Source organism: Amphiprion ocellaris, chromosome 1, assembly GCF_022539595.1.
Source record: "Amphiprion ocellaris isolate individual 3 ecotype Okinawa chromosome 1, ASM2253959v1, whole genome shotgun sequence".
Taxonomy (NCBI): domain Eukaryota; kingdom Metazoa; phylum Chordata; class Actinopteri; family Pomacentridae; genus Amphiprion; species Amphiprion ocellaris.
This window is the reverse complement of record NC_072766.1, coordinates 34,046,675-34,073,721: the sequence shown is the minus strand read 5'-3', so window position 1 is coordinate 34,073,721 and position 27,047 is coordinate 34,046,675. Positions and strand designations below refer to the sequence as shown.

Sequence of the window (27,047 nt, the reverse complement as noted above, 5' to 3'; positions counted from 1 at the left end):
CTGATAGAATAGGCAGAATGGAGAAATGAAGAGCTTCAATAAGCCTTCATTAGGCAGGACAGTGTGGAACCAGATGGCTTCACACGACAGATGTGCATGAAATCAGACAAAGTGGAAACATGACAGTTCCAGAGGAGGAGTCACGTGGATGTAAATTTCATCATACAACAGGCAGGTGTGCACACTGGTGTGCAAGTGCAGCTTTAATGATGTATGGAGACGTCCCCATCTGAGTTGCTTAGCAACGCCAAGGTTTTTTTTCTCGAAGAAGCTGCTTACTGGTCCATCATTTGCTCAAAATGGGTTTTTATACCTTCATCCCCTGCTCCTAACAGCTGGCTGATATAAATCCATGATGTACTTTTACTTCCTGAAAGCAAACTGTCACTCAACTAGATAAAAAAAAAAAATTCCAGCATCAACCTTTAATCCATTAACTTCTGCTAACTTGTGAAGCTCCTCATGAAGACACTATACCATAAAATCAAAGTAACAACAATTTGCTCGTGTTCTTATGTATTATACTGGAAGGTACCAACTGCCCTCCAAGATGACCTTATAAGTTCACGAGGTACGCGTCTGTAGGTAATCATTAAATGTAATCACAGTAAAATCTGGCTTTAAACAATGCTGCATATCCTAATTTAAGCTAAAACATAGGAGCCATTGCTTTATCATAAAATGTTTAACACCACTGTAAAGTAAAGATTGTTGGTTGGGGTTGAGTTTCTACTACATTGAACAAAGCTCAAATATGCTCTTTAATCTTTTAAAGTCTAAACCCACTGGTAGGTATGAAAAGCATGTAGTAGAAAGAATATCAGCTTTTTAATTGTCCAGCGGTCCTTGAACATATCATACGTGAACAACCAAAAGCTTAAAAATATGATATTTCATGAAAGTCACTTTATTCTGCATGTCTCCATCAAATAAATCATGTAAAACAAATGTTTTGCACCAGATCCAGTAAAAAAAAAAAGAAAAAGAAAAAAAATTTGGTGTTCCTCGCTGCAACCAAGAAGCCACGAGTGACTCAGCTGTGATCAACAGACATTTGACAAAAATTCAGGGAGTTTTCAGGTGGATTGCAGGTTGTGTTTATCATGCATGGTGAAGCATCTTACTAGAATTGATGTGCAGATTAGAGTGAAAACACTGAGTTTGTAGAGGTTGTAAAATTGAAAGTTGTTAAATATCTATAGTACTTAGAGCCCCCATATCTTTCTACTGTTGGTGGCTCCTGTGAGCACTTGGTAAAATGTTTTACATGTTGATTGCAGGTTTGCCAAACTGCCATACTGCACAAAGACATTTTGGGTTTTTTTTCTACTTCTCTCCTTGGCTGTGCTTTTCCACTGAGTTGCAGGATTTTATATTACAGGGAAAAAGAGCCATCAGTGAGTCAAACTGTGACAGAAGCAAAAAAGAAAGCCTAGAACCTGCTTGGATTTCAGAGAGTTTAAGTGTCACTGACAACCATTTTTTACACGTTTCTTTCAAACACATCCTCATTAAATGGTACTGATTATGCATCTGCAGCCTCACAGGAAACCCTAATACCCAATATTATATAAAACTGATGATATGGAGACTGCCTAAAATATTCTTTTGATATCTGAAAGGAAGTCCTCATGGAAAACTTGCATCCATATCTCTTGGAAATTCCATGATTCATACCAGATGGCACAGTTAAGCAGGAAAAAAAAGCTCTTTACAAGTTATTTATAGGGTCTATACTGTACATAGTTTATGTGTCCAAATGTTTCTTATTATAAGCAAACATTCTGTCTCTCCTAATACTTAAAGTTCAATGCAGCTCACAAGTCTTTTAGTTGGACTTAATTGTTAATTCTGTCAAGAAATGTGGAGGAATTTGAATATTCGAATAAGACCCAAATCGCCCCCTTTAGATTTTCTCTAGATTTTCTTTTAACATTAACTTACTTATACTTCCTGCATGAGTTGTGATGGAATTTGCCACATTTGCACTTTGCATGTGGTCTTTATTTTCATTAGTTTGTTTGGAAGAGAGGTTTTATATATATATATATATATATATATATATATATATATATATATATATATATATATATATATATATATATATATATATATATATATATATATATATATATATATATGTATGTGTGTCTTGGGACTTTCAATCTGCAGAGTCAGTTGATATTTTCTTTACTCTTTTCATGTTTTATTAATTTTATATGTGCAAATGAATTGACTGTAGCCACCTGAGGCTGCGGCTGTAAATGAGATTCATCCAGCTGAATGTTGCTTTAAGATTCCAGCGGAGTAATCTTTTGATATCAATCTGTACATGCAGCTTTTAAATGGTGAGGCTGTTTTTCCCAATAATTTATGCCCACATAAAAAATGTTTGCATGTCATTTCGAAGAGTATCATTTTTTATTGTTAGGATTGCATTCTTTTTAGACATGAAAGCCTTTGTTGGCATTTAGGCTGCTGGAAATTGCCTGAAAAATCAGATTTTCTCTCAACAACAGTCAAAAACAAATAATTCAGAGAGATTACATTGAAAATACAGGCCCAATGTAGAAAGTCAGTGCAACAAAACTGAATACAACTGTGATTACTCACAGACAAGTTAGAAAACTTGTGATCATTCAAACAAAATTGAGTATAGCTTGTTTTATTCACCTCAACTGTATGGACATTGTTATAAAATGACCTGTAAACACCAGAACTCTTTCAGTTTTGAACATTTGGGACTGTGTCTACATCATGGTTCCACCTTTAAAATGTTTGCCAGAGGAACTCTAAAATGAACAGACCAGTGACCATCTAAAAACCAGTAGTAACACAGTCGCACAGATTGACCCATAGTACCTCTTATCAGAGCTGTAGTGGTTGTTGTCCTAAAATGCGGCCACAAGATGTGGTACTACTACAATCTAGATGTGAAAAACACACAAGCAGGTACTGTGTAACATCAGCCTCTATGGAGGGCATCCAAGAAATGACGCTTGCTTGCTCTTTGACACAAAATTGTAGGATAAAACTTGAAGTGAAGCCCAATAAATATCCAGCATGTTTGCTGTGAACCTGACCAGCACTACCACAGTGAATGCATCATCCTGAGAGTGAGGCACGGAGGTGGAAGTGTGAAGACACTGAGCTACATAATAATAATAATAATAATAATAATAATAATAATAATAATGGATTAGATTTATATAGGGCTTTTCAAGGCACTCAAAGCGCTTCACATAGAATCCATTATTCATTCACTCACACATTCTCACTCGGTGGTGGTAAACTACATTTGTAGTCACAGCTGCCCTGGGGCAGACTGACGGAAGCGTGGCTGCCAATGTGCGCCTACGGCCCCTCCGACCACCACCAACATTCACACACCAGTGTGAGTAGCAGCACTGGAGGCAAGGTGGGTAAAGTGTCTTGCCCAAGGACACAACAGCACATGACTAGGACAGAGCGGGAATCGAACCGCCGACCCTTCGATCATTGGACGACCCGCTCTACCACGTGAGCCACAGCCGCCCCACCACATGAGTGCAAAAGGTGTTCAGGAGATGACGTTAATGGAAGCACCATAACAGTCTGTGGATAGTCTGACTGACAAGATGACTACCAGTCTGCCAAAGAGGAATATCCCTGCATAATAACCATCCTAAACACAATTGTAATAGTTTCTAAACAAGAAAAAAGGAAAAGTATGACCTGGCAAAGTAGTGCACGGTCCTTGTCCTAATTTTAGAAGTACCCACTGCTGCTCTGATTAGTGGTACTATGGGTCAATGTACACCTTCTGATTGCTGCTGCAATTATGTTTTCACAGATTCTTAGTTGGTCACCAATCCTCCTGTATCCGTTTCCATCTTTGTGAAGTCTCAGTCAGATTTTTAAATTGGGAATTCTTTTCCATGTGGACCCATGATGCAAACATGCAGGTAGACACCGACACACATTGTAGAAGCATGTTCATGCAGTTAGGTTAATCGGAAAATCTGATCAGCTAAAAATCTTTCTATTTTCTTTACCAAAGTTTTATCTTGCAGTATTGTGTCAAAGAGCAAGCAAGGGTTAATTCTTGGAGGCCGTCCATAGAGATTGGCCTTATGCAGTACCAGCCTGTTATTTTACAGCTAGATTGTGAAGTAGTGCACTTGGCATAGGGTCATTTTAGATGGATGGCCTCTACGGCTCTGATTATAATAATAATAATAATAATAATAATAATAATAATAATAATAATAATAATAATAATAATAATAATAATAATAATAATAATAATACATTTTATTTATAAAGCGCTTTTCCAATAACTCAAAGACACTGTACATAAAATACAATAAGATAAAACAAAACAGTTAATTAAAATCAATAAATAGTAAATCAAGTTCAAGATAAAATACAGAATCACTTAAGGAAAGCAGATCTAAAAAGGTGAGTCTTTAAAAGGGATTTAAATGTGGTGAGGTTGGTGCAGTCACGGAGGGCATGGGGGAGTGAGTTCCAGAGTGTGGGGGCAGCAATGGCGAAGGCTCTGTCCCCCCAATGTCGCCGGCTGGTCCTGTGCGGGATGGAAAGGAAGTTTGCGTGGGATGAACGGAGATTCCTGGGGGGGTGTAGGGGAGGAGCAAATCGGTAAGGTAAGAGGGGGCAAGATTATGGATGGACTTGAAGGTGAGGAGAAGCAGTTTGTACTGGATGCGGTGATTAGTGGTACTATGACTTGTTCTACATCTCCTGATTACTGTTGTAGCTGCATTTCACTGATTTTTAGTTGGTCACTGATCTTCCTGTATAATTTCCTATCCTTGTGAAGTTTCACAATCAGATTTTTTTTGGTTCCTCTGGCAACTCTTTTCCATATAGTACACTGATGGAGACACGCAGATACAGAATGAGAAACTGAGAAAGTTCTGGTGTTCATAGCTCATTTTATAACTATGTTCATGCAAATAACAGATCTGGAAGTCACATGTGGACGCAAATTAGTTGCAGTTATTGCATGCTTTCTAACTTATGTGTCAGTGGTGACAGGTGTATTCACTTTTGCTGTACTGAGTTTGTACTTTGGGGTATTAAAATGCTCTATACTTTTCAACTTAGAGATCATGCCGTTATTGCGAGATGATACAATTTTGAATCATTTGACATTTAAGTGATTTTGCATGACTTCTGCTGCTCACTCACGCCCAATTACTTTTCCCTGTCTCACATCTTTGACGCAGATAGTAATCATGCTGTGCGAATTGAAGCATCTGCACGTTTTTCATGAATTTCTAACGCATCTGCTACGACGAAAGCCGCAACTTTTACACTTCTGCTTTCACTTTTTCCACGAAGTCACTGAAGAGAATAAGCCTTGCATGCAGTGCTGTCTCTCCCCCCATGGGAGATGGAGAGAGAGGGAGGCAGAGAGAGAGAGGGGAGGTGTGTAAGGGGCGGGGTTAGGGGATTTCATGTGTGTTATCGGTGGGGGTCGTGCTGGTGTTCCGGGGAGGCGGCGGTAGTGGAAGGTGAGCGGGATCATGTGCGCTGCGCTCCGCGGAGTCGCTGTCCGTGGTGCTGAGAGGGAAACTTGGGCTCTGAAAAGTCCTGTGATGTGCACGAAGTCGGAGTAGCAAAGGAGTAAAAATGAAGTCGATCATCAATGCCTTAAAAAAGGAAGGTAAGAAGCTCACTCCCTCTTTTTTCACTTTTCAAATCCTGCGCTACGCTTTTGGACAGTTCGCTTTACGCACAACTTAAGTAGCGATTTTCTTTAGTTTCCTCCCCTCATCTCTCTGCTCAAAAGTGATGACTTGAGCTTTTTCAACCGTCTTTGTTCTCTCGGCGCTTATTTAAACTGCGAGAATAATCCGCGTCCTTCTTCCCGGACCATAAAGGAAAAGGACGCAGCTCCGGCGTTGGACGAGTTTTTAGGTCACAGAAAGAGATGAAAAATGGGACTCTGAGGAGGAGAAAACACCCACAGACATGACTACGTGTCGTTCCCCTCACCCAAACACAGCCGAAGCAGCCTCTCCATCTGGCTGCGTGTGAAACAATGTTGGTGTTTGACGTTTTGATTCATCCGCTGCTATTTTCTCAATGAAGGCTCGGAGCTCGGGGCTGTGCAGCGGGCTGTGGCGCCTATAGGCTGGGAGAGGATGCCTAAAAACCTGCACTCTGTAGGAACGCATATACAACAAGCTGACAGCTGTTTGCATGCACTATTAGAGTCGTACTTTGATTAAAAACAAACAAAAAAGTCCACACTCTTTTGCAGCCATAATTGTTCATGGGATTTGCTTAGTTATTAAAGTGGATATATTGGGTTGCTTTAGTGACATTTTTCTGCACTTAGAATTAGAGCAAGCAAGTTAGTGTGAAGGTTCATCAGCCAAATGAGAGGCTGATGGTGTCAGTGGAGTCCTCAGTGGCAGAAGGTGCAGTTCAGCCCATAAAGACAATTTGAAAAGAGTATAATGGAAAATGCCCAATGGAATACAAGGATATATATAGTCTCGGATGTCTTTTCTTGGAAAAAGTAACACACCCACTAAAATTTAAACTTTTAGCTCTTTAATTGTCTTCAGAGAGTGATTTGTACCTAGAGTGTGACAGAACTTGTGCTTTAGGCTTTTTGAGCTCTCCCCCTGCAGCTATTTTGTGCTGCAAAGATCCAAAAGAGTGTCTGAATGCTTTTTGCAGTACACTTGACACAAGCCTGAAGGGGACATAAACTGTGCTTTACTCAGCTTGTGTCACTCAAAACAATATTATAATTGCGTAAAAGAAACCGGCAGCTATTCAGTTAAATTCAAGAAAATATCTATAGATAAAAAGTTACAGCTAAATCTGAAATCATGCACATAATGAGTATATTCTTATGAGCAAAATGCTATAAATACCTCACGGTGAGCAGTAAATTGAGGTTTGAGAGACTTATGAATCATCACCATTTTGCGTCACCGCTGTCATGGTAGTGTCAGATAACTGTAATTTACCCATCTGTCATCTCATGCGGGCATAGCAAGGCATTGAAGGAGCTCGCTTTGTCCCGTCATAGAAATTCTAGCGAGAACAGAGTAAAATGTGTAAAATTCATATTTACAATTCAAAAAACTGGAGTACAGGTTTGCAAACAGAGTGTGAGTTTAGGACACAGCTTGAAGAAATGGCCTCCAGGCTTCATTTCACTCAGAGTAGAACAGCGATGTGTGAACACAGAATATGATTATCTCAATTCAGATTCATAGGAAACTGCACTAAAATCAACAGAGTGTATATAAAATTTAACAAGCTTTGCCGAGGGGTGTTATGAAATTGAGAGAGCATTAAGAATTACATTCAGTGCGGCTTTAAATCTCTTTTCCTGAACCATGTCTAAACTGTCTCATACATTTCCTCTTCAGTGAGGAACTTACTGTGGTAGTACATAGTGCAATGACTCAGTGACCTTAAAAATTACTTTTTTTTGGAACTGCAGCTACTGCACTGTTTCTTCTTGATGACCACATGGCCATGACGGAAGACAGATGTCATCGATTTCATCTTAAATGCTTAAAATAGCGCCATCTGATGGAAATTTTTCACATTACAAGTTTTCCTTACAGAAATGTTTCACATTAGCTACACCAAAAATGCAGAAACCACAATGTTTTCCATACTAAACAACAAAATATGTTGGTTCTGACTTCCAAACCAGCTCATAATCTGTAAGCTCTTTCTGATCCCCCTTGATCTTATACAACATATGCTTGATTTAAATGAGTTGCAAAAGTTACTTTCCCCTAATCTAAAGTTAAGTTTAGGCAAATAGTACTAACTGACTAATCAATGAGTTTATAGAGGGATCACAAATTCTTCTTCCTTAAATTTGATGTTGTCTGCTAATAAGAGACAAGAATCAAGCAATGGTCCAAGTTAAACTGAAAACACCCAGCTGGAAGCACTTCAGAGTGCTTTGGAGGTGCTGACGTTCTTAATCTTCAACGTAAATGATAGACCTGTGGTGAACAAAATCTTCCTCCAAACACTGTACTCAGCAGATTCTGAGGTCGTCTCTAGGTCGTCGTAATCCATTGAGCTTCAGTAGAAAGCAACTGGACTTCCCTTTTAGGCTCCTGAAGACGTTGCAAGAGGCTTCTCAAGTGGCTACTTCACTCCTTCAGACAGGTGAAACGTATTCAAGAGCCTACAAGAGGAGTCAGATCAGTATTATGGTAGTCTGAAGATATCGTCAACAGATATTTGTACTCGACAGCAGTATTAACGCCTCCATTAGTCAGTTTTTGTTCAGCTCTTGTAAAAGTAGGGTATGACATTTGGTGTAGGGTTTGAACCGCCCCATCTCCACTGTGATCAGATAACTGGGTAAAAAGTAACAGTACCAGGCAAAGTGTTTGGCCTATTAGTAGTAGATAAACATGTTTGAATCCTCCATGATGTCACCTACAGCTTTCCTGCATAGTGGTTTTGAAGCTCAGTCTGGTGGTTGCCATCTTGGCAGGGCAAACTTTATCTAAATCCCAGTGAATCCAAAAATGAGCAAAGAGATGGAACATGAATGGAACTGATTCAGGCCATGGACTGTCCTATTAAGCCAATCTGTCAAATTGACTGCACCCTTTATTGTGCATAATTTTCACCCTTAACATAATTTAAAGAAGTGAATTATATAAAAATTGTTGTCGTTAATGGAAGAATTAGCCATAGAGACCAAAACACTTTTTTTGTAAAAAGTCGGAAACATGTTCTTTTTTCTCTTTCAAAGTTGAGAGACTTTAACATGGAGATCTATGGGGATTCACTCGCTTTTGGAGTCAGCCTCAAGAGGACATCAGAGGAACTGCAGTTTTTAGCTTAATTTTTCCGACCTGTGGATTGCTGCTTACTTTTACTTAAAATTTAATAATTTTCAGCTCTCAACAAAAAAAATAGGAAAATATATGCACACAAAGCACTTTTAGCATATCTTAAATGTGAAGTCTTTCACTTGTAAGCAATTTAAAAAGTTAGTCCTTCGGAATGAATCCTTTAGACACAGCATAAGAGTTTCATGGCACTATGTTACTGTGAAGCTACATTTCTGTCTTCACAACTTCCAACACTAATTATGGATGCACAGTTTATAAGCTAGACTGATGATAAATGTTTAGGTGATTTGGATGTCATGTCTGTTAGGTTCTCATTGCAAGGAGTGTAGTTTCTCCAATCAGGGCTAGTTGTTGTTGAACGTCATCATTTGGTTAACTGGCTTGTGGCAGCCATTTACAGCGTCGTCACTTTTTGATCCTTCAATGTCAGCTCTTCCGATCTTTGTAAAGCAGAATTCACCAAGTGTTGGATCGCTCACCCACTAATTGGGAACATGAGCTGGGTCTGGACTCTCAGGAGATGGGTTAGTTCTATCCTAATGATGCTGTGTTGTTGCAATAATAGTTGATCATAGACTAAAATCATTACCGTAAATCATGCAAGTGCATCATGTTTGGTGATTGAAGTAATTTGCCTTTCCGTAATTAGTCACTGATCACTCCAAAAATCCCCTCCAAACTGTGAAGTGATGTTAGACGGTGGCTGTTATTTTACACTCCATTCAATTTGAATCTGAGGGAGCTCTCGCTTCTCTCCTCTAATCATCATTTCATCCAGATTTTGGCTAAGTTTTCTTTCCTCTCCTTTCCTGTGCAGATTGTAACACAAATTAGCAAAGTAAAAGTGAAAATATTGGTCATAAATGCACTAATTGAACCCTTGATTTCACTTCATGGTCAGCGCACATCATACTGGCACAAGCTGGACTATTTAGAGACAAGTTTTCCTGCAACAGCTGAGTGTATTAGCATAATGTCAAAACCATCACTTAGCTTGGCCGAGTGCTTCCACACACTCTGTCCTCTGACATGCATTCTGTGTTTCAAGAGTATTTAATTATATGGATTGCACTGATTGCTTTTCCAACTCTTGCATAAGATGCTCGGATTGTTTCGATTCACTGCCCCCATTTTACTTGATAATTAATTTGTGTGTGTGAGAGATTCGGAGAGAGACAGGTGGTTGAACACCAGCTCGGAGGCCACACACACCTCAGGGCAGATAGCCTGGTAGCTCCTAAATGTGCTAGCTCATTAGATGGTAGCACCTCTCTTCTTCATCAACACGTCTGTTGTAGAAAGGGAGAGCAGGGGAGAGAGAGGTCTGAGATATTAGTCTGGGAAAGCGATAATGACTGAGTGAATCCCCCTTCAGATGTTCAGGCTGCCAGGAAGCGTAGAGCAGGAAGCTGGAGTGCAGCTAACAGGCCACGGCCTCGCACTACTGTATTAATCAACTCATAATCAGGAGATGCTTATTGGAAGGGCTGCCGGCCCTGTTCTGCTTTCCCGGAGCTGTCATAATTGCAAGGAGAACTGGCGATGGCGGTTGTAGGCTCGGCATCTCGCACTGTAATGGAGGAAAGTATCCATGGGGAAATCAAGGCCAGCCTCCGTTACTTGTTCAGTCTGAAAGTATGGTGCAGGCAGTGTGGGCCGGAGGAGCAGCTCTGCTCATGTAATCCTGATAATCATGCTAATGATGGGGAGAAGAAGAGCAGCAGAATCACGGCCAATCACCAATCTGGGTTCAATACTCGTGTGTGTCTCACTCGCTGTACTGTATGTGCACATTTATGTTACACATCGGCTTTAGCTGTCTGGTACTGGACAGTCGGGGAGACGGAGATTAAATTTTGATGGACTGATCATGAAAAAATGACAAGACGTGTGATACCAGCAGAAAAGGGGCGCAGCAAAGGTCAATAGATGGATGGATGGTTGTGTACATAGCCTCTGAGCAAATCTGACATCACTGGGAGAAGAATATTGATCACCACTAGAAATTCCTGCATCATTTCTCATTACTCAAACATGGTAATAGAGAAGACGATGGCTGCACATTTGCTTTCATGGTCAAGTTGAGGCTGCATGAAACACTCCCGGGGGCGTTTAAAATGCAAAAAAGCCTCCTTAAAGTGCACAGCTCTGTGTCAATAAGACTGAGGCAGACAGTGAAAAGTGGGTTCAACAACAATACAATCAAATATTTCTGAAGTAAAAATTTGGAAGTAAATCTCGCTATTTAGGATCAAACTGAGTAATGCTCTCCTCTTCACAGTCACTGTATTGTCAGGTTTAATGAACTCTACACATATGCATGCCATTTACAGTTTTACAGTTAACAATTTCATTGAGCAGATGCTTTCATCTGAAGCGACGTACATCTGAGAGTATGGCATGCAGCACAAATATTGTAAATTCCAGCCGAGGTTTTTAGATACTATGGTTTCCTTCACACAGTGTCTCTGAATTCACCGTTAATTATTCACTGGAACATTTGTTGGTATCATTGTCTTAAAATGTGAGTAGACATCACGTTTTCTCTGTTGTCACATTAAGTTCAGGAGAAATAATACAAAATACATATTCTGCATTTCTAATTGCATACTTCTCATTTTCAGTACGTACTGCAGCTGAGTTTCCAAAGTGCATACTGGTGCATGAAGCATGTACAACTGGGGCATGCTACTTTGGTGTAATATTGCGCCTTAAGCTTTGACCATGTTGCTAATTTATCCATCACAGTGTTAAATCACCTGTGTGCTCTTAGTGACTCAAGCTTACTCAAACAGTTCACTGTGACGTAGGTGACGCATGGTCTGCTGTGCAAAGGATTGTGGGTCAGAATGGTTATAAAAGCATGCAGACTTACATACTGCAAAATGAGACATGGCGTAGTAGGACATCTTGGTATATTTACCATACTGCAGTTGACATATTACTTATTAGGACATGCAAGATCCTTTTCTGGTGTACTGTTTAGGATGGTAGTACGGGAACTGGAATGGACCCATAATTTGCTTATGGTACAAAGTAAAAAAAAAACATTCAGATACCTAAACTGTACAAGTGTACCAGGTTTTATGCTTTTTAGAAAAAGTAGACATCATTTTCATGTAATAGATCAAGTGATTATGGAATAGTTGGGACAAGATTAAGCATCAGTTTCATCTTCAGTACGTTTAGCATTGGTTTTGTTTCGTAGTTTAGCATCTCCACAACCCTGGATACATGCATCAGGTTGTATCTGTCTTTAATGCTTGCAGTTTCTCAGACATCCATGATGTGCAAGGGAAGAAGAAACATCTGCTGACACCATCTTGTTTGTATAAAAATTATTTCATTACAAAGGACACAGCATCTGATCAGGCACCATGGACTGCCCAATGGAGAATTCAAAGCCGATATGAACCTCCCCGAACAACCATCTGAACTCACTTATATAGGTTTGTGGTTGTTTATGAAAACTAAACATATGGTTTCTATTATAATCGGAGCCCCACTGGCCAGACAAAGAGCCTATTCTATCAACCCCATAGATAATAGGGCCCCCTACTAAATCAGCGGCTTCAAGTTACCTTAAATATTCCACAATTTACAAAACACATTCAAATCTATTGATTATATGTAGTATATAGTAACACGTCTCAGGTCAGATACTACATGCTTCTGCTGTAACTGCTTTTATATTTTTTTATTCACAATATTTTCTATCCACGTAGAGAAGTAGAGTTACTTATAAGCTGTGCACAATTTTTTTTTTCTGTGGTTTATTCACTGTAATAAAGAGCAGCAATCACTGAGAGGAGAGGATTTACACTGGAAATGTCCTCCCTGGATGTGAAAAGGAGACGATTACAGAGCCTTGCTTAAACTCGTGTTGTCTTCACAGTCAATAATCTCGATCGGAAACTTGTTGACAAGAGCAAAAGCTGGCTGATTACAATTCCTGTGGTTCCCAGTTTGAACAAAGACAATGCAGATCTGTTCCCACGACTGAAGCTTCACTGTGGTCAATAGATGTTATAATTAAAGTGTGACAGACAACAATGGGAAGAAGCACCCTTGTATTACACAGATTGTACAGTATGTTCTCAACCAGTGGAAATTAATAAGCGTCACAATGTCAGCAATCTTATGGATGCAATCCTGAATTAATAGCAGCATTTAATCTTCACATACATGCAGTGAATACATTGTTTGTCTATCACTGCTGCAAATATACGATTATGCTGTACAGAAACGTGGAAAAAACGTTAATGTTATTAGAAGAAGCAGTGGTTTATGTCAGGCTGTCATAAAGTAACACTGGATTGGGAGAAAATTCAAGAGGAGACAAGAGTAACACAAACACATAGTGAGAAGTATGGAAGCTGATTGGTATCAAAACAGTGTCCCGTCCAAAGTCACCCTGATTTATATTGCACATTTAAAGTAGCAGACGTTCACGCCAAGTGCTTGCCATTTGAGATTATAGAAGAACAATACAAATTTACTTGAGTAAAACTAGAAAGGTACTTTCAAATTAGGTGGAAACCTCTGGGGCTGAAAAACAAAATCTCAAAAACTACAGTTCCACGAATCGTTGCAGAAGCCATTCAGTCCTTATCCACCATGTTAAAATGTCCAACTTTGCAGCAGAAATAAACATATTTACAGCTTGGTACAAAAAAACTGTGTTGGTTTCTTTGGATAATTACCCCTTTAAAGATAACTGTATATGTTTTTTTTTCTGTTTAAATTGCATTAAGGCTTAAAGATTGGCCTTATAAGGGGGATGTCCATCTTCAGCCATATCTTTATTTATTTTGCTATTAGCAGGGAGTTAGAAGAAATCAGGTACTGCAAAGAATCTAAAAATCTTTACGTACAGTCTGTGATGATCAGCCTTTATTCAGCTTGTAAGATTACAATCCAAACTACTTCAGAAAGTTGTTAAAAAATAATAAAGACAACACAACACTGCATATGGAAATAAAAGTGGATTAGTCCACATACAATGTATATCAAACTTTATTTGTATAGTGCTTTCTATAGAGTGTAGTCCAATTCCATGACTTAGAGATGACTGGAATGCTGTTGTTTAAGAGAATTTGAAAAATGTATGAAATTATAGATTTAAAAAATGGAAAAGAAAGAGAGTTCAAATGTAAGCAGTGAAATGTTGACATATTTTTTAGGTTATATTTTTGAATATTTCTTTTATATTGTAGAAAGAATATAAAATATTTAAACAACATTTTAAAATAATGTAAAAAAAAATCAAGAAATGACTTTATTATAAATAATGAATGAAACAGGACAAAAACTTTAGAACATTAATACAATAGAAAAAACTGTAAATGAATAAATTAGAGACATCTAACATTCTAAATAAGAATCCAAGCTACAAAGGAAAGTTGGAGGTGTGGAGGTGGTCGAAACATTTTGACCATTTAACCAACATTTCTGAAGAAGTTTGTTGGTCTCATGGGCTCATAATCACCCAATAATCAGCTTCTTTTGATCCAAACATCCCAACAAAACTAATGTGCATAGATCTGCCAGCAGCATAAACCCTGAGCCTAAGTCGTACAGACTTTACCATTGAACTAACCACAGTGTCATGCATTTGTATTTGGTTTAGCTTTTGGCACAACTGCTGGATGTCTGACTGACTGAAGATTGCAATGCACAGATACTAGAAAGATGAACAGCATGATCTTCCTTCAAGAGGCGATGATGTAAATCCAGATTCATAGTTACTATGCGTGCTTACTGGGTTTGCCACATTTAGATCACTGTGACTCAAAAGTGTAATTGTTACATTGTAGTTTGCTTTAAAAGTGTGTGTTTTAATTGTACACTCTGCAGCTGCTGGTCCACAGAGTGATTTGAAAGTCAGTAACAGAATCCAGTGGAGTCTTCTAACAGATTTCTAAACAGGTGTTGTGTTTGCAAAGCTTGTTGTTTTGTTTTGTTATGATCCGCGCACATGCAGTTGCAGATGTTGTGTTCTGGGAAAAGCTCCAGGCTCCCTTGACCTCGTAAAAGATAATAGAAGCAAGTTGATAATAGAAACAAAGAGGAATAATTATTTTCATTGTTCACTGCATGGAAAGAGGGATTTTCGTCAATAAACAGAGCTCTATATTGCACTGAAATTTCAAGTTAACGGCTGTTAACGGGAACTTGCAGGCAGCACAGACAACTACCAGGAATCATGGGGAATTGACGTGGAAGGCTGATCTCCCAGTCCCCAGGACGGGGGAAGCTTTTCAGAAAAACAAAAACAAAACAAAAACAGCAATTAAAAAAGAGCAATTCAGTACTGGGACAGTTTGTGCTGTAAAGACTCAAATTAGTGGTTTCAAATCCTGCGATCGCAGCTGCACCATCCTACACACTGAGTTCACTCTCTGACAAATGGTGTCAGTGATGGCAGAAAAACAAGGAGAACTTTGATCCAAGATCAGTGTGACATTTTCTTGAATAGTGGTTCTGACCTCGAGGTTACTGGTTCTTGCTCATCGCTCAAGGGCAGCCTCACACCCAAAGTGAAGGTTTGTGTAGTAAAGGTTTATGTAGTAAAATGCTGTAGGACATTATGAGTATTCTCATTGGCAAAAACTACTGTGATGCAGGGCAGGTAGAAGATTGACTGGAAAAGTGCTATAATTCTTTCTGAGGAAATAATGTCGCCCTTTACTTTGTAGTTTTTCTCCACAGTGACATTCTCGATATAGTGTTTTTCTGATGCACAAACGTCAGTGCCAAGATTTTCAAGAGTATGTACAGCTGGAATTCCATTTTTTATTACTTTCCTTCCTTCCTACTTTCCTGTTGTAAATGTTTTTACTAAATTGTACTTTCAGGTGTGCTTATAAAACCGAATAGTTTCAATAGAGAAACAAGTCAATAATGTGATAAACTCCACAGTACTCTCTTTTATCCCAATTAAACCACCGTTGTTATCATAGCATTTTTATGTTTAGCCTAAAAAACTTATTGAGCCTTTTGTTCTTCTGTACTGTTGCTCCACCAATAGGAAACTTCCACTTTGACATGAGGTTGTAGCATAAAAGAGATTTGAAAATCCATTATATAGCATCACTTTGGTGCACAATATTTGTCAAAATTTTCTGCCAAAACCCCCCCCAAAACATCTGTATATCCAAAAATCTTCCTGTTGGCAATAACCACTTTGCAAGCCATGTAGAAGATTGTGTCTGATTTTGTAGAACTTGACTCAAAAAATAGAAAATTACTTTCTAAAATAATTTAGAAATATCGAACTTTCTGAAATAATTTTGCCCTTTAATTTGTAGTGTTTATCCACAGCAACATTCTCAATATAAAGTAGCGTGTGCCAAGCTTTGGAACAGATTTTTACTCCGCCATGGAACGGTGGAGTTATGCAACGATCGGCTTACGTTTGTCTGTGAATCTGTCTGTCTGTCTGTTTGTCTGCCTTACTGTGTGAAACATTGCTCAAAAAGAGACTAACGGATTTGGATGAAATTTTCAGGGAAGGTCAGAAATGCAGCTAGGAGCTTCTAAGTTTAGACACATCCTTTGCTAGACAGCAACAGCGTGGAACCGTTTTCTTTCATCTTTACATGAATTTTCGGACTTTTTGGCAGCGTCTTCGTCACGTCAGGAAACCACTTCGTAGATAAACACTTCCTGTGCCGCTGGAATGTGACAAAATAAAAGCCCATAACAAAATTAAAAATACGCCTTCAAAATAAAAGCATGGAGGGAACGGTTATTTTAACACTAGCAAAACAAAGGCTTGTCAAAAGTGATCAACAGACCTTTATAACAGTGATTTACACGCAATTCGGTATCCATACAAAACATACACATGCCTGTGCTCAGCGCAAGGTCATTTCTTATTAAAGATTTCATCCGTCGGAAATGACACGTCAACTGAGCAGCCTTGGCGGAGTACTGCACTCTCTGAGTGCTTTTTAATTACTGTTGGAATGCATTTTTATAATTATTTTTCTCTGTATGTAAAATGTTCAAAAAACGCCTGCTCTCAATGTTTTTGCTCAATAATTTCAGTTTTGCTCATTCTAGTTTCAATAGAAAAACAAAAAAAAAAAAAAAACAAACTAAAACTCTGAGACACTCTTTTTTTCACAGTTAAACTGCCTTTTTTGTCCCAGCATTTTCATGTTTAACCTAAAAAACTCTTGGAATCTTTTGACCTTTTGTTCCACCGCTTGGAAACTTCCATGAACATGAGGTTGTGGCCTAAAAGAAGTAAAAAAAAAAATCCAATAGATGACCTTGGCACATAATGTTTGGCAAAGCTGAATTTTAAAAAAACAGCATAATTAACACCAAACACAGCATTGGTCACAAAGACCAAGCAGCAGAGTATAATTTGTAAATCCAAAAATCTTCCTATTGCTTAAATTTCCTCCAGCTTTGTGATCTTCTCGTATTAAAAGTGGGATGTGATGTAACGTGGATGATTTGGAGCTCCAGATAGTGTGCAGTCAAAGGGGAGTTGACATTTTGCATATTTCACTGCAGTCTTCCAAAGTAAAATCTCTTGTGGTTGGGACATTCCAGACTCTTGATGACAAATGACGTTGTACGATTAGTAAACTGATCAACGGTAAACTCCTTCTGAAATGTGGAACCCCTTAAAGTATTTGTATGTGTTCGTTCTGCATTTGTAGTCTTAAAACAAGTCAAGGGTGCGTTTAAATCACCAGGTTTTTTTCTTTTTGGTTAGTAAACAACACAGGTGCATTTGTAATTGTGCATGTATTTGTGCATGTGCTTCCATTTTTTCATTCACAATTATACCCACTTTAGTGATCCCATTGTCAGTGCTTCCACTACTGCGACAACTTCAGTTCCTTTAACACCTCCATGTCGGGGCGCTGTGGCTTAGTTGGTTGAAGTACTTGTCTAGTAAACAGGAGGTCCTGGGTTTGAATCCCAGCAGTGCCTTTTCTGGAGGCCGTTGGTGGCTGACAGGTTGATCCTGTGGCATACTTATTAGTGAGTTGGAGGTGTAGCTGCCATTGCTCTATCTACTTAAAAAGAGCAGTTCAAAGTGCTATAATGTAGCTCTGACAAATAAAGTTGAATATAATCTGTAAAAATTCCATTAAAAAATGTTGAATGTAAGCAGTTTTTCTGTGTTTGTTGCTCCTATTATGTTCTTGCTCACAGTGGGCTCATTTTTCTATGCACCTCTTTAGAAATAGCACAATCATGGCTACAAGTAGACAGTTACAAAATCATCCATGTATAAATCACAGAAAAGAGTAAATTTCTTTTGATTATTTAGTTTAAACAAAATGGAAAAACCTGGAATTAACTTGAACGGCATTTGCCATATGCTCACAGGTGTATGCTTGAAATGGGTTATCTGCATACTGTAGATATTTTACAGATTATATTTTTAATTCTTGTCTCCTTTCTGCTCTGCGTAAACACAGCCTGTAGTTCAGCCAAAAACGTCCTGTATTTATGTCACATGACTGATTGTCACAGCTGAGGTCAGTCTTGTGCTGAGGAGCACAGAATTTTTATTTATTTTTTTTTTTTTAATAGATTCTGGTCCAAATGATTTATTTTTAGCAATAAAGAAAATACACGTAGAATGAAGTGTTTTTGATTAAATATCACAATTTTGAAGCTTAGATTTGGTTATTTTTCTTGACGGAACTGGAAGTTACAAGTCGTTATTTTTAGGATTGTTGGGAAGTTGAAAATCTGACAGTTTTTCTTGTTTTTTAGTTTCTGGCTGATGTAATTCTTCGTGTAATTTTTCGAGTTTTGGTTTTCCGGTGGTTAAATGCTTCTTTTAGAATTCACCTTATATGATCAACATTTTAAGATCTGTTTCAAGCATGTCACCTGCAGATGTAGTGTGCCCTAAAATAATTATGCAGTGTCTTTTTGTTTTTTTTAATGTTAAAATATAGCATTTCTGTAAAGATTATTGACCTGAGCATGCTAACTTTTAACAGTCACCACTCAGCACTTAAAGGCATTTTTAAAAACCCAGAGCAGTTGGAATAAGTGCCCACCTTCTTTCAGCATGTCTTCTTCAACCGAGCCCTTCAATCCCACAACTTTCACCACAGCTTAAACTAATGACGGCTTCGTAAAGGAGCAAAGCTGCTAAAAGATTCAGCAGCTACATTTGTACCAGATGAATAACGTTTGATTCCCTCTCGTTCCTCTGCAGTGCCTTTCCGCGAGGCTCCAGCCTACTCCAAACGCCGACGGGGTCCGTCTTCTGGCAGCGGAAACGGCCAGTCGCCCTCCTCGTTGTCAGCGCCACGGGTCCTCCTGCGCTCCAACAGCGACAACAACCTAACGGTCAGTCAGTACCAGCAGCAGCAGCAGCAGCAGCAGCAGCACGGTTCTCCTGGCAACTGGGCCCCACATCTGCAGCAGCACCAACACGCCCAGGCCCACCCGCACCGGGGCGCCCAGCAGGGTCACTCGCAGCCTGGCTCCTCAGCATTGCATCGCAGCCTGTCACCCCAGCTGCTCCAGCAGATGCCCAGCGGCAGCCCCAATGGCAACGTGGTTGTTCGGACCATGGGGAGGGGGGCAAGGAGCCGGTCACCCTCCCTCAGCCGGCTGGGGGAGGAGGCCAGACGGGGGATATCTTCACAGCGCCAGCCCAGGTGAGTCTCTGCTACACACTGGAGGGTGGAGGGGCTGCTTGTCTTTGGAGCTGAAGGTGGTCTATGTCCTCTGTTTTTACTTCTAAGCAACATCCATGCCGACCAGCCTGGAGGTCAGGGGTCCATATCTGACTCACAAATATTTAACTGTCAATATTTTCAGTTAAATTCTTGCACAGCTGCTGAAAAAATAAAAATGGTGTCACTGTTACTTCTACACTTGCATGTCCAGGGAAATTCTGGTCTGGAGAAAACGGAGTGCTAAATCAAATAACATGACAGAGAAAATTACCACCAAACTCCCACACGTTTAACAGGATTTAAATCAAATACAACGTGTCCTTAAAGATCAGTTACAAAAGAAAAAGACATTTTATATATATTTTCCATTTTATACATGGAAATATCCCATCATGTCAGTGGTTCCAGTTTTGTTTCTCCAAATTTTGAAGCCTTGCCCCTGACTTCCTAAAATAACTATGAAATAATATTAATGTAGTTACTGACCAGCTGAATATATATACAGATTTACAGCAGCCAGGTTACTACTGTGCAGGAAAACGCTTTCTCTGATTGTCTGCAAACCCTGTTTTATCTGTTTGCTTAAAGAGAAACTACACTGATGTATATAAAGCCTATAGCTTGTCCAGAAGGAGCTGTGCCAAGGTGGATAAATATCGATGGGGCAGCATTGGTTGGGTCTGATAACCACAAGTTTGAAAATGAACAAATTTTGATGGTGCAAAGTTATAAAGAAGTGATTCTGCCAGAGCAGTGTAGGCTGCTCTTCATCTCAGCTGCAGGTTAGAGGCTCTATCCTACAACAGCCACTAATGCAAACACACCCCAATGTCTGTTTGAATCATCTTTGGCTGATACCCTACACATGTTAATGATTCAAATTAATTAATTGCAGTTTACCTGACAGAAAAAGGAATTATAGATTTGTTGCGGTTGAAGGAAGGTGTTCTATAAGCAGCATAGGATGTAATTTTCTCAGTATGTTAGCATGCTGATGTTAGGACTTTGCTCCCTGAGGCTAAACTCTTTCCCTTATTTTAATGTAGCTTTTTTCCAAGTTGAGACCAATGCAAAGCACAGCGATCACCCACAACTTTAACAGCATCGACACAGTCAAGAAATGAACATTTTTTAATGTTTTTAGCTAGAATTTTTTTTTTAAACAATTTACTGTCGTTTTACAGATTTTCCCTGTTTTAGTAAATTGCAGACAAGAACTTGTAAAATCACAGAAAAAAAATAGTAATTTACATGTTCACTGTGGAAAAAACAGGCCAACATTTTATATAATGTCCACATTGAAAATCTGTATTTTTACAAATGGTAGCTTCTTCTTTTGCAAAGTTTGATGGTGAAATTAGACAATTTTCACTGGAATTAAATTTGCAGAAAATACTGTTATTTTACATGTATTTTCCTTTTTTAAAAAAAGAAATTAAAAAATAAAACATGTATATTATGGATACAGAAATATATATTTTTTTTACAAATTGTTTTTTTTTGCTTTGTAAATTATTGATAAAAGCTAGTGAAATCACAAAAAACTGGTGAAACTGTACATATTGTCCCCATCCATTCATGTTCTTTTACGATGTGTGACTGCAAAATTACACTGTTTCACTGTATTTAAATCTGCTGAACTTTCATTATTTTAGCGATACTTGCAGTTATTTTTGCAATTTTTGAATCTTACAGTATTCCATCATTTTTTATTATTGTTTTTTTTTTTTTGGCACTAGCAATCATTTTCACTGGATTTTTATTTTTTTTTGGTTTCATTTTTTTTCGGTGCCTAATATGTATAGGTCCATCTCATGCTGACCCACTGATACAAGGACACAGGACATCTGTGGGTGTCGTGTGGTGTTTTGCTCTGACACATTGGATCACATCAGATCCTCTTGGTGCTGTGGGTTGTGAGGTGGGGTCTCTGTAGATCAGGACTGTTCTGGAAGCCCTGTGGAGGCTGAATTGGATATTGTCTGAGGAGTTTGGAGGCCGGGTCAATGCCTTGGGTGCCTTGTCACATTACTCAAGCTGTTTCTGAGCAGCTTTTGCACAGTTGCAGGGAGCATTAGTCTGCCGGGGAAGGCTGATGTCATCGGAGAAACTTGCTACGGATGTGATTGGACTGAAACAGTGTTTGGGGGGGAGGCTACATGTCAAAGTAACATCCACATGAATGCAGGACCCAAAATTTCCCAGCAGATCGATGTAAATTTAGTTGGTTTGGAAGCAAAAATCTCAAAGACTGAACTCTCAAAAACTGGGAAAATTAAACCTAACACCACCCCCAGGACAAGAGTTGAAAGAGAAATATGCTTTTTTTGCGTTTTGGCTGAACTTGAGTTGTAGGTTGAGCACTCGCTGCATGTGTCTCCTTGAAGCTCTGGCAGTGTTTCTCCATGTACAGTATACATCCCAACCCACCATCCCCCATGCAAGATGTATGATGGGTTCCTCTGGGAAACGTGCCATCAAAAAGACTCCGGCTTCCTACGGTAGCTAGGGCAACCGTTGCTATGGCTGCCATACAGACACTTCTTGCAAATGTGCATAAGTTTGTATGTATGGCAGCATGTGCGCTTCATATACCTGAAAATCCAGGTTAGGATGGAGTCGGCGTGGGCGAGTGTCGCTGCATCGACCTGCCACACCACCATGTATCTGCACATCTGTGTTTGTGTGCAGCACGTGATCCACGGAGGATTAAAGTGTGACGGGCGATGTAACCGTCAGTCCCGATTAAGACACACGATCTCTGGCCTCTTCCTCTACCTTCTCTGCCTCCCCCTCCTCCTCCTCATCCTCCTCCTGATTCTTGGCAGATGGACACATTTGGAAGCACTCTGCTGCACCAACACTACCCACACTCTGTAGCTCAGCCTCTGTCCAACGTAGAGGAGAGTCTCACCGTACAGTATAGCAAAGACGTGAAGCGGTAGGTTGAAGAGCGGGGGAATGAGGGGTTTACAGCGAGGGCGGAGGGGACGGAGTCGAGGGAAGACAAATGACGGAGGAGATGAAAGGAGGGGAAGAGCAACGGGGGAGGACAGTTGCCTTCGCTTCAGCAGCAACATGAACATCACTATCATGTCTTTTGACACACTTAACTAAAAAAAACTCGGGGGACTTGTAGAGGGAGAGCGAGTTTGATCGTCGACAGAAGAGCTGTTGTTGTGGGAGCTGACAGCAGTTTAGAGGCTGAGGGGTTTTTGTGGAGGGGAATGTGCCTCTGCTGTTTCTCAGAAACTTCGCTATCTTCACATCTACTTTGCTGGTGGTGTTTCATGGATTTCAGATAATATAGTACAGTAGCCACCAGCTTTGTGTCCATGGGTTTGATTTCACAACCAGCAGTATTTTACAGGACCTTGGCTTCATTACACATCAGTGTGATGGACAGAGACGTTAGCCGTGTTTCACGAATGTGTGTTTCAGTTTAAAGTTGTTGGAAATGGTAAAATAATGATTTTTAAAAGTTTTTAACACTCTCTCGGGTGAATTTCCACATGTTCGAAAAAGCACTTAATAGGAGATCTTTTAACATCTTTTAACTTACATGACTGATCAGCAGTTCCACTTCTTTTGTCTTCAGACAATGTGACTCATATCAAATAACAGCTGACATGAAAGATTAATATCACAATAGGTCGTTTCCTAAAGACCTCTCTCCGTTTTTGTCTTAGAGATGAACAAAGTTTCAGTTTTATTTTTCAGTAATTCAGCAAAAATGTTGTTTTTTTCAAGTACATGTACGTATGAGAATATTCATTGGCACATATTGTATTGTGATTATATTGTTCAATTTGAACATGGAGACAACACTGAAGCAACTTGTAACTTTGCACAATATGTAGGCCCTTTTACACACTGGTTTTTGTGGTCCTGTGATTGAGTTGACATCATCATTTTGGCATGTGAAAATTGCATTTAAAAATGCTAAAAACATGTTTGTTTTTTTTAGAAGAATATGGATAAGTCTACATATATATACTTACAGACATTTTGTGGAGCTCCAATACCACTCTCGGTTGTAAAATCTGTACTTATTTTCAATTTAAAAGGCCAATAGTTTAAAAAAATCTTATTTGATTCTGCTGGAAACACATTTGTCTGTATCTTCACCAAATATAATAGCTGTGGGAATAGTACTTCTGGAGTTTCTGAACCCTTAAAATGGCATCCCAGGTGAGATAAGTGGGATTTTCTTTAGGTTAAAAGTACAAAAATGCCTAGGTCTGAAACATAAAATTCTAGAATTCTATTTTACAGAACTTAATATTGGTGCCAAATGAGAAATACATAAACTCTGATCATTGTTACAACAATGCATAACTCCACCTTCTGTCAACATTATGCTGCCTAGTTTATTTGCTACAGAGCAGCTAATGGAAAAAAGACTAAATTTCATTTCATTTTTCTGTTTTTTTTCTCTGCATTGCAAACATTTTCTCCAAATTTGTTTGAGAACTATATGGAACCACGGATAAAAATAGACAGTAAATGTCACTTTTTCTATTTTCTCCCTTGATCAAATTGGTTGTCTGGGACTCTTTGTGCTGTAACATGTTACTGCCATATTAGAATCTTTGATGTCATTTATAAAGCAAACATTTTGAACATTTGCAGCTTTAAAATGTCAGGATTTTATTTTTGGTCCAGTGATATATCATGTGCATGTGTGAAGTGAATGTCTTTGATTTTGGTCTGTTAGTTAGACTAAATAAAACCACTCTGCGGACATCACCATGGGATACTGGAAACTGTAACTACTTCTCATTTTTAATAGACTAAAGAAAAACATGATTAAACAAATGTCCTATAATTAGACAATTAACTGATATGAAATTGATATGTCAGCAGACAGAAAGTTAATGAGCGTCCTTTGTCTGCTTTTTATTACCATTTTAAGTCCAGTTTGCAGAGTTGGTCAGAGAAAAACAAACACTTTAAATTTGCTGCTTGAATATCTTTCAGAATTTGTGCTGACATTTTATTAATCATCGCAGAACTCTGAGAGTGTTGAGATAGACAGCTACAGTATATGTTGTAGGTGAGGTTTTGTGTGGAAGCATATCAGCATATTTGCAGGGTTAGGGTTAAGTAATACTGTCTCCAAAAGTGGATTAATACTGCAAGGCTGCTGATGTAGCGTTTTTTTTCCTTGTGAAAGTAACACCTGCGATTGAACAATCAGAAATTGGTCCGATCAGAGCACATTAACCAATCAGTCGACCAACTTGGACACTACATTCTTACTTGTTGAAAGATACAACTCTTTTCTGCAGCCTCTATGTTGTTTAAATTCCCATAAATCTTCACTCTGTGTAGGCAGAGAGTTACACAAACAGGCGCCAAAGAGGAACCATAAATGCACCTTAACACACAGGAGTCGCTTCTTTTTGGAATACATTTATTGATGTTGGTTGATTTCAGGTAAATCTGTGAAGTTGAATAACTCTGAAGGAGACAGACTTTATCATTTTGATGTATGTAGTACATATAGTACATACATTTGCATGTTTGAAAACATCTATGATACAGACATGAGACACATATTTACATCAGCAGGAATGATGCTGTATTCTCACTACACTCTTACATAATGAAAAACTGAATTGTGGTAGCAGTTGCACCAAATGAGCTGAAAAATGTGACACAGTTTAACACTTCTTCTATCAATTAACGCTTGAACTGAGTGGGAACACGGTGCATATGGTTGACTTACGAGAATAGATCCTAAGTGAATTAATACCATATGTGGATTTCATTATAAGGCCATAAATAAATATAAGTCCACATGACTGAGGAAAGACATCTGCTGCAAGCAGGGAAGCGGATTCTTCTGAATCTAACATAAAAAAAGATGAACTAATTGGCATTAATTACAAAATTATTAACAATGTAGGTCTGTAACCTAATCACTCTTTTGTCTATCAGGGTTAGTTATCAGGGACATTCTGCACAGCTCCTCTTGGCCCAGATATAGAAACCAGGAGATTGGTGACCTTTTACTGGCTTCCCTTGGGTCACATTTACTGTATGTGATAGAACATTTTTCAATTATTTTATTAGAGGTATTTTTCTCATTAACAAATCCAAAACATGCAATATCGTGCGTGTGTCTCCAGAGCTTGGTGTGTCATAGAGCAGCATTATTGTCTATTAAAAACACATCAGTGAGCCACACTGCCGCAAAAGGTGACACGTTCCTTTATTACCACTGTAGTTTATTTGGAGTCAGTTCTACATTCACCATCCTGCGACTGAAAACACTCACTGGAGCATCAAATGTGTATTAATCCGCTGCAGAAAATAGTCTCAGATCAAAATGTTCATTCACACAAAGTTCTCAGTGGTGAAGTCAACCTAATGTTTCTGAATCCAAGTCGTCATTGGCATCAAATGACTAAACTTGGACAAGTCTAGAGCTGCATATTTCTTACGAGAAGAACAAACTATAATCCCAAACTAATATAAGGAGTTAAAAAATATAATACTGTAAAAGCAAGAAAGAAAGCTGGCAAAAAATCAGTTAACACACTGATCAATGTGTGATCATTAACACAAGAGTAGATCTATAGTGTAATAATTACCATTGTGTATTCCTTTATATTAATGTGTTAATGTGCCTCATACTTACAGCTGCAGCCCCGTTGGTGTTAAACAGTCTCAGGAGCAAGTGAAGAACAAACATTAAAATGTAAACAACATAAACACTTCCCACTTACTGTAAGATTTGCAGTAAGTAGGTTTACTGCAAATATTCTAAGGTCAACAAGTACAAGGCTTTAGTGATTTAATCAGCCCTTGTTTTAGGATTATGTCACTATTTAATAAAATAGCTTTGAAATTGCTTGTAGTCGGTAGAAAACAAAAACATAAAGCAAAAGAGACTGGAGTTCCCTCCACTAAAAATCTATAATTCTCATAAAAGAAAGGATTTATGTCTCTGAAAAAGTCCTACTTTCTCAGAGACCCTCTCATGGGATCTTCTACGGATGTTAATTCATAATTTACAAGAGAACTGACTGGTCACTAGGTGTGCCGTTATAGGTTTATTTTTGTGAACATAACCTGCAGGTTGATGTACCTCGGTAAAAGAGTGCACATGAGTCGTACAACCCAGATTTAACCCTGAAGTTACATCGCTAACCTTGAATCTTCTTTGAACCCTCTGAACCCCAAGCAGTTTCTGATGTTTTGCTTTATTTTTTGCTTCTCCCACATTTTTCAATCACTGTAGGCTAATTTTTCCTGCACCTCAATTGAAACAGCACGTGTCTAGATGTAGAAAGAGCCCAACATGTCCTCTGTTACTATTGCTATTTACATTTTTTGTATTTTTAATTTTTTTCCATTCCTGTCTTTTGCAGTTCAGCCAAAAAGTCCCTGGATTTTTTGCCATGTGACTGTTAATTGCAGCCGCATTACTAATGACATTTACAGTTGCACCAATAGATGCAGAATTTTTGTTTTTGACAAAATTTAAAATTACACATTTAGA

General features: G+C 38.8%; 1 protein-coding gene and 1 non-coding gene across 5 annotated transcripts in view; both read left to right on the top strand.

Annotated features, from left to right (window-relative positions):
- Nucleotides 1–27,047, top strand: part of shank2b (SH3 and multiple ankyrin repeat domains 2b) — a 305,290-nt gene that overhangs the window by 158,004 nt on the left and 120,239 nt on the right. For all 4 annotated transcript variants that reach the window (XM_055009730.1, XM_055009711.1, XM_055009729.1 and 1 more), the window contains one exon: nucleotides 19,069–19,516. In XM_055009730.1, coding sequence (XP_054865705.1) covers nucleotides 19,069–19,516 — 448 coding nt within the window. The remainder of the gene's footprint in view (nucleotides 1–19,068; nucleotides 19,517–27,047) is intronic.
- trnat-agu (transfer RNA threonine (anticodon AGU)) lies at nucleotides 17,746–17,819 on the top strand. Its single transcript has one exon. It is a non-coding gene; the product is annotated as a tRNA-Thr (tRNA).